At 43.5% G+C, this 13,366-nt stretch overlaps 1 protein-coding gene across 1 annotated transcript; it reads right to left on the bottom strand.

The window, feature by feature from the left end:
• Nucleotides 1-1,248: 1,248 nt before the first annotated feature.
• LOC139328057 (NACHT, LRR and PYD domains-containing protein 12-like) lies at nucleotides 1,249-9,838 on the bottom strand. The gene is made up of 8 exons (XM_070958170.1): nucleotides 9,763-9,838; nucleotides 9,537-9,635; nucleotides 8,850-8,961; nucleotides 7,246-7,320; nucleotides 5,692-5,865; nucleotides 5,082-5,255; nucleotides 3,983-4,029; nucleotides 1,249-3,826 (listed from the first exon to the last, which is right to left on the bottom strand). The coding sequence occupies exons 1-8, from the start codon at nucleotides 9,836-9,838 to the stop codon at nucleotides 3,651-3,653; spliced, it is 933 nt and encodes a 310-aa protein (XP_070814271.1). The 3' UTR covers nucleotides 1,249-3,650.
• Between the last annotated feature and the right edge of the window lie 3,528 nt (nucleotides 9,839-13,366).

Below are 13,366 nucleotides of genomic sequence, written 5' to 3'. Positions count from 1 at the left end.
TCATCACCACCAAACACGGCTGAAACACCTGTGCATCTAACACCTCAGCATTCACTGTAGCTAACAGACTGTACACAACATGGAGACAAATCAACAATGTCCAAAATGACTCAGAGGGACACTACGGTCCAAAATCATTCTGATTATCGCACCTGACGAACACCTCATGAGTGAAACTACAAACCAAACATGGGTTCATTTAAACAAAACAGCAATACTTTGAATCAGAGGCAACCAGGAGCAGCACACACGCAACAACCAGTAAACTGCGCGTACCTTTCCCACATTAAAAACTTTCTTAAACTATTTCTAACTTCGTGTGAGCACCGTGTTTAACGGAGGCTGCCACTTCTTCCCTCCTGCCGCTCGCAACCTGTTGGCTGGTTGACAGGTGGCGTTGATTACCGCTGACAGCAATGGTTGGAAAACTAAACAAAAACATTAGAAAAGCCATGTTTTCCTCCTCTCAATAAACTATAACTTTCTCCCCGTATCGTTCGGCTGAATTTGACCGATGTGTCGTTTGTTTATTCGCCGCGAACACTGCTACTGCACTGCATGGACGTTAGCATAGATGCTATTTAAGCTAGCAAGCAACGGACGCTGTGTGCGTGTGTGTGGCCGTTGAGCCACCGACTGACCTCATGATCACGACGAACTTCTCCACGTCTTTCTGTTGTTTTCCTTCTGTTGTTTTTCTCCACAATTCGTTAGAAAACAGGTTCTAGCAGAGCCACCAGGACACGCGCCATTTTCCGCTCAAACCGAAACGTTTGCGTCGACCGTCGACCACGCCCCCCGTTTTTTTTTTTTTTTTACCCTGATTATACACAATTGTTTAAATTTTGTCATATATCATTTTATTTTTATTGTCGTTTTGATTATTATTGTTATTATCATCATCATTCAGATTCTGCTTGTTGTTATCAGTGTTTTTAATAACATTTTAGCCGGTGGTGGTCTTTGGTAGCATAACTCCTTGCCTTTGTCTCTCCGCTCCTGCGGGGGACGACGATCACCAGCAACGGGCAGGATTCAAACTGGACTCTTCATCATCTGCCGCTCCTCACTCGCAGCTCTTCGCACCATGCCACCGGATCCTCTTCACTCTGAATTCTGCTCTTCAATTAGCACTAATGCCATTAGAGCAGTATTAGCATAGCGTTTATCAGCTAGCAGAAATGTACTAATGAACTCTTCTTCCGCTTTTGTATAACTTCAAATATGACTCCGACTCACATTGTGTTCATCGAGGTGAACTTTATTTGAAAGTGTACAATTGCACAATTTGACTGGAGGAGAGAACACCCACGCCGTTCCCACTAGACAGGCTGATGGACATGAAACCTCTGCTGAAAAAAGTCATATTCTATTGGTTTCTAATGGTTCCTGGTGGTTTTGTAATGGTTTCTAATGGAATCTAATGGCTACTTATGTTTTCCTAATGGTTCGGTTTGTTATTCTAATGGGATTCTATTATCTCCTACACAAATCTACAGGACTTTAACTGGTCCCTACTAATGGTTCCTACAGAAGTCTTAATGGTTCCTACAGAAGTCTTAATGGATCCTACAGGCGTTTCTGTTAATAAAAGTTCAGTTGACTCATCGAAAGTTTTGCAGTTTTATGATGAAATATGACATTTTTCAGATCAAACTATTGAACAGAAACTTTAAATAAAGACCAAACGGACCAACTTGATGATTTAAATGCAGCTTGGTTCAATAATTCAGCACCAACAAACGACTCAGTGATTTCAGCTGTGATTGAATGAAATCAGTTTACAGTAACGTTTAGATGAAATGGAACAAAAATTCATCTGATTTCATGAACGTGATTAAAGAGGAATAGACTCACCGTGTGTTCAGGAGGCTGAAAGTGATGATGGAACGTCTGACTGAGTTTAAAGTGAGAGAATCAGCTGATCACATGATGAACATCCTCACGACAACAACAGCAACAACAACACACTGATGCACAAAAAACAACACATACCGACACACACCAACACACAACCTTTAAAACACACAGAGGAAGAAACACAACATTTGACAATAAAATCACACAATTTAGAAGATAAAATGTACAAAAAGTCATAATTTAAGAAGAAAAAGTGACATATTTTAAATGTTTGGAGGACAGTCACACCACAATACACAACACACAGAAATGCACACAGAAACACACAGACTCAGTACGACACTGCAGTAAAATGGTGAAAATTTGAAATATTTGGTGGAAAACATTGAGAGAAGGTTGAATTTTAGAGGATGTTTTTGAATATTAAGCAGAGACTTTGCAGGAAAAGCAGCGTTTGTTCGTGTGTTTCCTCTCAACGTTAACAGTTCGTCGTGTCTTCGATGTGAAATCTGGATCTGTGGTGGTTTCGTTCATCCGACTCACTTTGATTCCTCATGGTCACGTGGGCTCCCTCCTCTTCATCAGTGGGATGATGCACACGACAATCTACACAGTTTCGTGAAGGTGTCGGCGACTCAAAACCTGATAGGACAAAACACTTTCACTGAACTAAAGAGAGCAGCTTCATCTCAGTCTGCGGTTTGGCTTTTTGTGACACTGTGGCCAAAAGTATGTGGACGGTTGAACTTTCACTCAATGTGTGATTAATGTGATTGTGACACTGTGTTCATGACCGTGCTGCCACATCAACGTCCAGTCTTCTGCGCTCAGCCTTTGCAGCAGATATCGAAGCTGCTGTTTGATCCCAAACGCACACCAGAGAATCACTGAGGTCCAACGCTGATGTCGGCGATCAGGTCTGGCTCACAGTCGGCGCTCCGGTTAATCCCAAAGGTGTCAGATGTGGTTCCAGTCACGGCTCTGTGAAGACCCGCTGAGTTCTTCGACACCAAACTGGAAAAACCATTTCTTTATGGACGTCAGCATCCAGAAACGTTTCTCCTGATCTTTCAGCTGAGTCCGGTCAGCAGTCCTGACCTGAAGAAAGACCATAAAACACTCACGGCAACATTCAGCTTTGACTGGAACAAGATCCACAATTGAAATCAACACACAGCTGAAGGTTCAAGTCAACAGTGTTTCCACACTTTAATGATCACAGCGTCCATCTTTAAAGGACTGGAAGTGGAAGAAGTTTACAAAGTAAATGAGAAATCTTTTCAATCCTTTTCAACAAATTCATTGATCAATTTATTCCAATAACCTGAAAGACTGATGTGACTGAGATCCTGCACAGACTCAACTGATCTGTTCAGCAGTGTTTCTCTAACAGGAGGAGACTGTCCCTCCTACAGAGGACACAGAGACACTGAGGAAGCAGAACTGAACCTGGACCAGAACCCAAAGCCAGGATAAAGAGGTTCAGTGAATGTGGTGTTGAAGGTGTGGAGGTGGATCAGTGAGTCAGAGGAGACTCTGTAGAAGGACAGAGTGCCAGCAGGACAGTCCACATACACTCCTACTCTGTGAGAGACAGAGGAGGAGGACGAGAAGGAGGAGGAGGAGGAGGACATTATTCTCTTATTGTGACGGACAGAGTAGCGACCATCAGAGCAGGAAAGACTCCAGGACTGATCATTCATTCCAAACAAACACTCTGTCCTGTCTCCTTTCCTTCTGATTCTTCTGTAACTCACTGATACATAAACTTCTCCTCTCCGCTCGACCTCTCAGTAACAGCGACCAGTCAGACCAGTTGAACACAGCAGCTGAGGCCAGTGGTCAAACCTGCCTGGATGATCAGGATATGACTGAGGCTCCTTCACATGTGTCATCATCCTGTTGTTGTCAGACAGTTTGATGCTTCTGTTCACTGTGTTTGTCTCCAGTTTGAGTTCACAGGAATCTGATGGAGAGAAGAAGAAAACAGCTGCAGTTATTGATCGATCAGCTGTTGATTGATGGACAGTTTGATGATGATGTGAATGAGTGATGTCACAGTTGAGAGATGGCTGAATGTGCTCTGCTTTGTTGTCATCAGTCAAATGAAAGACACACTTACACTTCCTCAGACCTGGTCTCAACCATCGCACTCCAGCAGGCTCCACCCTGAAAGGAGGAGGAAGGTCAGAGCAGCACCTCCTCTTTCAGCACGCAAACATGGACGTTACATTACTCTCATACACACAAACACAACATGTTGATCCGGCCTGCTTCTCCCTGCTGCCCCTAAACCTCTTCAGCTCTGCTCAGACACTGACAGTGACACTGATTCTCTCTCATCATTAAATCTGCCTTCATCAGCTCATTTCCTCATTTCAATCTGTTGCTGACTTCTATTCTGAGCTGCTTCACTCACTGATCGCTCTCTTGCTCTCCCACCTGTGATGATTAATAATCAGTCTGACGTTGTCTTCACTCAACAAACCAACAGAGCTTTAATCATTTATTATTGGACGCGGTTGTCCTCGTCATGTCCCACATGTGACCGTGCTTCATGTGTTCGTTACAAGTGTGAAAACTGTCAATGAATTCAATATCTGAGACAGTCATCGTGACTCTGCTGTGTGGAAATCTTTTCATGTCAAACTTTCTGAAGTTCACCAGAACAAGAAGAGCCACCTGATGTCTGCACATGGAAATATTTACAAGCCATGTTTGCTGTGAAGACCATGTTCAGTCCAATTGTTGTCCACTGATGAAGGAACAGTCCAACATTTTGAGAAAAACACTTGAATGAAGCGTCTCAAAAGTCCTGCTCTGTCCTGTGGTTGTCAGGTTCCAGCAGTTTGAACTAAATACAACTGCTTTGGACTTATTGGAAGCTTGTTTTTATGTCTTTGAGGACAAAAAGGACATTTGTCACACTGACAGACAGTTCTTTGACCATGCAGAGATCTGTCCAAACTGCATTAATGATGACCAACAGGTCATCATCACGTTTGTTCCTGGAGATGTTCTCCTCGAGGCCTCCGACACAAATGTGTCCTTTTCATGTTCAACCGGTGTTTATGTTGTGATCAAAGGACAAAGGTTTCCTACGTGTGTGACTGTTCGTGTCTCACTCACGTCCACCGTCAACCAAAAAGACAGACAACATGTTTCCAGCTCTTCCTCCACTTCAACACTGACTGACTGTGGCTGCAGCAGCCTCTTCATACCTGAGAGTGTCCAGTCTGCAGCGAGGATCCTCCAGTCCAGCCGACAGCAGCTTCACTCCTGAGTCTCCTGGATGATTGTAGCTCAGGTCCAGCTCTCTCAGATGGGAGGGGTTGGAGGTCAGAGATGAGGCCAGAGAAGCACAGCCTTCCTCTGTGATCAGACAGCCTGACAGCCTGAAAACACACACGACACACATGGAAGATCATCTGAAGGTCCTGCTGTGTCTGTCAAACCATTGCTCTCAAAATGCAGAGATCTGATAGGCTGACCAGCATCACATGGGAGGATTTACAACACATAATAATTCTCCACAGTTTCTGTATTTCAGGTCAACGACTTCACGCTAGACACTTCGATTCCTGAGGTCCTCGGCGACACCTTTGTGCTAATTAATCATGACTGAATAAGGAACAAAGTGACGTCCACTAATCAAAGTCACATGACAACAAAACATAAACGAGGATTTCCATCTCAGCCAGACTTCATTAATAAAAAGTACATTGAGAGAAAAAAATCTGCCAATCGATGAATGTCTGTGTCAAATGTGTGGACTTCTGAGGTTAAAGAAAGACGTCAACGCTTTTACAGCAAACAGTAACTTGACCTGACCTGAGACTTTCCAGTGCACAGTGTGGACTCTCTAATCCAGCACACAGCAGCTTCACTCCTGAATCCTGCAGGTTGTTGTTACTCAGGTCCAGCTCTCTCAGACTGGAGGACCGGGATCTGATGACCACGGACAGAGCTTCACAGCTTCTCTCTGAGAGGTTACAGCCACTCAGTCTGAAGAACAAGAAGAAAAAGAACATTTATTTTAAAATGTTGAGTCTCTTCTCAGCATGTGTTCAAATCTTTGCTGTTCCATCGTAAACATGTAGATGTGACAATAAATCATCAGTGAAACACGAATAAAAATACATCCAGAATCACAAATTTCCTATCTTTGTGAGTGACACTGAAGTTTCAAGCTACAAGTTGACTGAGCTGGTAGGAAATAATTCAATGAGCATCTCCCATCATCCATCCATCCATCCATCCATCCATCCATCCATCCATCCATCCATCCATCCATTTTCTAGACCGCCTATCCCTTTCGGGGTTGCGGGGGGGCTGGAGTCTATCCCAGCTGTCAACGGGCGAGAGGCGGGGTACACCTTGGACCGGTCACCGGTTGATCGCAGGTCAACACACAAGACAAACAACCATTCACACTCACACTCACACTCACACCTAGGGGCAATATTACAGTCACCAATTCACCCAATGAGCATGTGTTTGGTCTGTGGGAGGAAGCCGGACTGCCTGGAGAGAACCCACGCATGCACGGAAAGAACATGCAAACTTGGCGCAGAAAGGCCCCGCCCGGGGATCGAACCGGAAACCTTCTTGCTGTGAGGCACGCGCACTACCTGCTTTGCCTGCGGTTGAGGCAGAGTAGCAGCTAGCTAGCAAAATATCACCTACAAATATCACCCTTTCCACCCTCCCACCAGACTCTGCCTCACTAGGGCAGTTGCTTTCCACACACAAAAGTCGCCATTGCATCGGGAAGTCCTCGCTGTTGGAACCTGAATGTGTCACCCTTTCTACAGACTCGGATGAGCGCGTTGATGTAAGAAACCTTGGAGAACACCGCCGCTGCCCAGGAGAGAAGCCTAACACACAAAGAGAAAAGAAACTGACCTTTAACCTCCCAGAGCAAGACATGAATGACTTATTGCTGAAACGCAATAGGTAAACGTGAGCGTTTAATCAATTTACCTTCAATTTACCTGCAGACTGGAGCTCACCATCGCTCCATTTGCTCTATTCAGACACATGATTTCAGACAGGGATATGCTCACTCACCATGGATGTTAATTGGATAGATGATTGGAATATTGGATATTTATATAACAAACATCGCTGTGATGAATTACATGAATGTACAGTGCAATATTGCTAGATTAAAGCTTTAATGCGAGAAACAGCACAACAGACTATTTGTGTATTTTCTTGTGTGCCTCCTGTGTGAATTTTATGTTGATTTAAGAAAATCTTTCTTCACCACTTTTTGTTGTAGACTCCAGATGTCCAATGCCTTTGTGAAATATGGTGTTGCTTAATGTGTGTGTGGATCTATTTCTGCCATGTTTTGCATGTCAGTGGATGCATTTTACTGACCTGCTGTGTAGAGTGGTCCGTCTCAGGCCGTGGCTGCAGTTATTTCCGGAGCGCCGGCTGTCTCGATCTGTAAATCTGAAATGAAAAATGGGGTTAAACAGTTCAAATTAGAATATCGTGGAAAAGGCTATTAATGCTTTCAAAGCTGCCAGGAGCCCCAAAGGAGGCCTCTGTATTTATGTGCATGCAGATTGGCGTAACAGCCACATTCTTTACAGTCACCTTTACAGAAACTACACGCTTAGACATTCAACAGACCTCCACACACAACAACACACTCGGAAAATACACGCACTTCAACACTACACACTTACATCCACACACGAGAACACACCTGGAAACATCTTTCCCTTTGCATACTCAAAAAGTGTGAAGTGAACCTGAATCGTTCAAACGCCTCAGCAATCGTGACAAAGCTTCACACTTGAAAAATCTTCTACATTTCCAGACGCTTGGTGAGTGTGTGCGTACCATGTCTCTGGGATTTTGTGGCCCTTCATGTGAAGACGGTGGCAGAGAAATGGCTCCTGCTGCTGCTGCTGGACGCTCACTGCACAACAGCAAATTCATTTGTGGGACCTCAAACATTGAATCATCTCCAATTTGCACAAGTAACTGGATAATGCCTCATTTTCATACTCACCTGTCGTGTCTCCCCGAGTGAAATGCGGCTAGTGTGCTAGTGGAAAGAGACTGACAACATGTAAGCTGAGGTCTTTTGACAAAACAAATGCAAAAATACATGTGAATATTGCACTGGATTGTTGTGGGGGCTGTGGGGGTCTCCTGCACAATGTTGAAAGTATATTTATTGGTTGACTTGTCCGTGCCCTGTTCAGATGCTGCTCGTCCGCACTCAGCTGCAGTCGGTGCTTTCAGAAACTCAACATTTCCCCTTCGGGATCCTCCGCACCTGAAAGAAAGCCCAGTGGAGTTCAGAACTCATGTAGACGGTGTGACTTGTTTGTTAACAGTGTTGAGATAATGCAGTGAACCCGGCCCACCTGTTCGCCCGTGGGTCCTTCGGGCACGAGCTGAGACGGCAACTCGTTTTCAGCGTTTCTCGTTCCTGGGTCGCCCCCTCTCCTCATCAGCAGCTCGACTGCTTCCACTTGACTTTTGTGATTTTGCAAAGAGTCCAGAGTCCTCAGCTCTTTAACGACAGCGTTGTGAGACAGGACGGCCACGTGCAGCGGAGTCAACCGCGGCAGAGAATTGTACACAATCACTTGCATGGATGTACCAAAGCATTTAGAACTTGTTCAAAGAAATTAGAAACTTCTTTCATGACTTTTTGATGTGCACAAGTGACACAATGAGATGAAGATTGAACAAGTAATCTGGAGAATTTCAATTCTGATCTGAGAAACGTACCAAAGCGCCTGAGAAAAGCTGGAACGGAGAAAAGTAAGTTTCAACAAGCCGAAGGTCAAAACTCAGTGACAGGCCTCAGTGTTTGATGTAAGATGTAAATTCAAGTAGAAGTGGCTAATTTTAATAACACAAATCAATATGGAATAATGGAAAAGATGTGGGTTTAATGAGTCTCTCGAGTTGGCAGACAGCAATCTGTCAATGTTTAAACGGTGTCACAACAGTCACACCTCATCCTGCTACTTCCCCAGAAGTCACGAGTGTCGATCTGCGCGCCGTGTGTCAGCAGGTCGTGGATGATGAAGTGCTGATTGGTGGCAGCTGCTATCTGAAGAGCTGTCTCTGTGTAGAGAGCACAAGAAGCCAGAGTGTCAGCGGCGCAGGAACAGCGAACAACATGAAAATCCTCATTGATTATGTGAGATGAACTTGCAGTGTTCGTACCAGTCCGTTGTGTTCTTTCAAGTCCAAGGAGCCACCTGGAGCCATTTTTGAAGCAAGCACGTAAGCCAGAGCCCGTCGGCTTTATCAGTGTGGATGGAAGACTGTCATCAACAGGCATAAAAACAGTGGAAGAAGTTTGTTTAAAAGTCAAAGTCCTGCATTCAAAATTGTACTTCAGTACAAGTACAGAAGTTTTCTTAGTTAAATATTCTATAGTATTGAAATGAAATGGAGTACATGTATAAAGTACTGTAGCATCAAGCGGAAAGAAGCAAGTACCTGAAAATTTTACTCAAGTACTTCCCACTACTGCAAATAAAACTTTAGACTCTCACTTCAAACTAAATCCCATCTCATTAAAGCAGCAGTAATATTAATCCCCAAACATCTATGAGTACTTTCACTTTTGATACTTGAACATTTTTGCCAATGACACTGAAATACTTTAAAGATTCTGAATGCAGGAATTTTACTTGCAATGGAGTATTTACAGTGTGGTATTTCTACTTTTTCTGAGGTCAAGGATCTGAGTATTTGCCGGTGGTTGTTGAACTTCCTCATTCCTTCATGTCCTGAAAGCAGCACACGCCAGAGGTGTCAAACGTTCAGGAACGAGACCGTGACGAGTTTGCGGTTTCAATGTCACGCTTTTCAAAGTGGTGAACGGTCGTGTGGATGAGCTGAATTCTAAAAACTGACCTGTATTGTTGGCGATGTTGGTCCCTATTGACAGACTCTGGCCTCCTCTGGTTTCATTCCCTCTTGGATCCAACATGTTAAAGGCTTCATGTATTGGCACCAAACTCCACTTGGATCTGAAGTGTTTCTTCTCTCACGCACCTGGAATGTCAAGCTGCTGTCAACGCAGTGCAAACAGGTGCAAGTGACTCAGTTGGGGAGAGAGGAGATGTAATGTTTCTTCAGGAAACACACCTTTCAAAAGAGGAAGATAAGAAATTAGAAAGACTGTACACGCGTCTTCCTTTCATCCCTCTGGGAGAGGTGTGGCAGTACCGGTCAACAATAACATTCCTTCACATGTTGAAAGAACTGTAGCAGACAAAGAGGGTAGATACGTACTAGTCAAAGGAAGAATAGAAAAGCTCAAAATAACACTATTTAATGTATACTGTATAAGCCTCCGGAAGAAAGCTCTGATTTTCTATCTAAAATAGTAGAATTGATCACCCTAGAAACAAAAGGGACATTGGTTGTGGGGGAAGATGTAAATCTGGTCATGAATCCAGTGTTAGATTGTCAACATAACGCCAAACATAAAGCAGAGAAGGCGTCACAAATCTTCAAAACAGCAGAACATGAGACTGGCCTAGTAGATGTTTGGAGCAGCACACAATAATAATAATAAATATTCCAGACTAGACTTCTTCTTTATATTTAAAACAGATTTAGATAAGGTATTAGACTGCCGGACTGGCACAATAGAAGTATCTGACCATGCAATGATATCAATGAAATTAAAAACAGGAATTGTAACAAGTCCAACATTATGGAGACTTAAAAATTCACTTTCGAATGATGCCGACATTAAGAATAAAATGAGGACAACAATTAAACAATGGACAGGTCTCCCCCATCACAGTGTGGGAAGGGGCTAAAGCAGTAATTCGAGGAGAGATAAGAATGTTGGCATCATATAAGGTAAAGGAAAGAGAGAGAGAGAGAGAGAGAGAGAGAGAGAGAGAGAGAGAGAGAGAGAGAGAGAGAGAGAGAAAGGAATTACAATAAACTCCAAAACGAACACAAAAAGGAAACATGTATGCAGGCTTTGAACAAAATGAAGCAAATTGAAAAAAGGTTAGATCAAGTTGAATTGGAAAACACTGAAAGAGCACTAATTTTCACAAAACCAAAACATTACGACAGCGGGCCGAAAGCACAGAAACTACAAGCGTTCCGGCTGAAAAACAAAACATAAAAGTGAATGTAAGCAAAATAAGGAACAGTCATTCTAGAAATGTGTTCGAAGGAACAGAAATAGCAAATGAATTCTTAAAACACTATAAACAGACAGAGGTTCAGGAAGCCAATAGATAGAAAAATCCAGAAATACTTGGAAAACACTGAAGTACCAGATGTTACAGAAGAAGCAAACAATCAACTAATCAAATCAATAACGGAAGAGGAGAAATGCCCAGGTAGTGATGGTTTTACTGAGGAATTTCATCCAGAATTAACAGCAATCCTCTGTAACGTGTACAACTGGCCACTAGATAATAAAGAATATGCCACAACATGGAACTCTGCAATTATTACTATTATTAATAAAGATGGAAAAGATCCAACAGACTGCGCATCATATCGACCAATTCCAATTCCTAATATCACAAACTCAGACCTGTCTAGTTTTTATCCCTAACAGACACGTAACTGATACTGTTAGAAGAACAATAAATACAATGAAATACTCCCAAAAAACAAAACAATTACTTATGTTAACACTGGATGTGGAAAACGTTTTGTGAGTGCTGTGGCCCTTTATATTTGAAGAGAAACATGCAAAAAAATTCAAATTTCATGAATAAACACTGTTAGAGTCATTTGTGCACTGCAGACAACTTGATAAATTATTAAGATTTGTGTTATTTGACCTGAGATGATGGGGCAGTAGTGAGTTTTTTAGCAGCTGTGGGCACGCAGCAAGTAACTCAGCCTGCTAATGTTAACGTCAGTGCTTCAACTCATGCACCTCTCTCTCTGCGAGAGAGATGTTCCAATATTCTATGGAGAGCCGCTCAGCTACCATTCATTTATAAGAGCATTTGAACAAACTATTGAGAGTAAGACTGCAAAGCGACAGGACAGGTTAGACCTGCAGCAGTTCACAAGTGGAGAACCTCGCAACCCAGTTCCTAGCTGTGAACACACGAGGCCAGATGAAGGTTATAAAGAAGCAAGGAGGCTTCTCCGACAGCACTATGGGGACGAGCTGAGAATAGCCACAGCTTTCGTGAATAAAGCTCCTGAATAGCCACAGAGAAAGACAGAAGACAGGAAAGCTTTACATGCATATGCTTTATTTCTGATAGGATGTCGAAACACCATGAATGACGTGGAGTTCATGGACGAGATGGACAACCTAACGGTGGTGCTCAACAGCCACAACAGAAGCAGCAGGGTCCAGACAAACCAGCTGACGCCTTTCAAGGTCCCTGCATTTACTGTAAAAAGAGCGACGCTTTAGAGGTCTGTGAGAAGATAAAGGAACAGACTCCCAAGGACAGAATCAGGCTTCTAATAAGTAAAGGACCCACACCAGGTCATCTGAGCAAGGATTGTCGCAAGAGGATGCAATGCAAGGAGTGTTCAGGAAAACACCCAAGTATCTTGAATGTCACAAAGGATGCTCCAGCCTTGCCAGAAAGGGATGAAAATAAGACACACAGAAGTCACTAGCAAGGTGACTAAGTGCCTTTGTAGAGGCGGAGAATGAAAGCAGTAGAGATACTGGGGCAGGTAACAGGGAAACTATTCTCCCCATAGTTCCAGTGAAGATTAAGTCTAAAAGAAGTAACCAAATAATGTAGGTCTTTGCATTTTGAGACTTAGGAAGCACGGCAACCTTCTGCACTAACCAGGTTGTGCAGCAGCTTAATCTGCGAGGAAGAAAAGCAGAGGTCCTACTCACGACCGTAAGATCTGAGAAAAGGGTGAGCGCTCATGTTCTCTTAGATTTAGAAGTGTGTGGCTTGGAAGAGGAGAACCACATTGATCTTCCACAGGTGTTCACTCAACCAAGTATACCAGTGAAAAAGGACAACATACCTCTGCAGAGAGATGTAGACCAGTGGCCTTACCTTCAGGAAGTTCGTATTCTTTGACACTGAAGCAGAAGTTGGCTTGCTTGTAGGCGCTGACGTCTATAAAGCCACGGAACCTCGGCAGATAATAAACAGTAGAGATGATGGGCCGTATGCAGTAAGGACATCCCTTGGATGGGTTATCAACGGCCCGCTCAGAGGCTCTACTACGGTTAACCAAAACATCATGAGTCACTCTGCAAATCACATTTCCGTGTCCTGTGTGGAAAATCTGTTGACTCAGTTGTACCATGCCAACTTCCCAGACAGAGGATACAGTATGATGACAAGTCTGAGATGTCACAAGCAGACCGTCAGTTCCTCGACTCAGTGAAAAAAATAACACGGATAGTTGATGGTCACTACTGCATCGGACTACCATTGAAAGACATGAAAATGCCTGACAACAGACCTCTATCTAAGCAGCATCTTACAAGCCTCAAGAGGAAGTTTCACAGGGACCCTGACTTCCACGAGGAATATGA

This window comes from Chaetodon trifascialis, chromosome 24 (genome assembly GCF_039877785.1).
Source record: "Chaetodon trifascialis isolate fChaTrf1 chromosome 24, fChaTrf1.hap1, whole genome shotgun sequence".
Classification (NCBI taxonomy): domain Eukaryota; kingdom Metazoa; phylum Chordata; class Actinopteri; order Chaetodontiformes; family Chaetodontidae; genus Chaetodon; species Chaetodon trifascialis.
The sequence above is the reverse complement of the archived record's forward strand: the minus strand, read 5'-3'. Positions and strand labels throughout refer to the sequence as shown.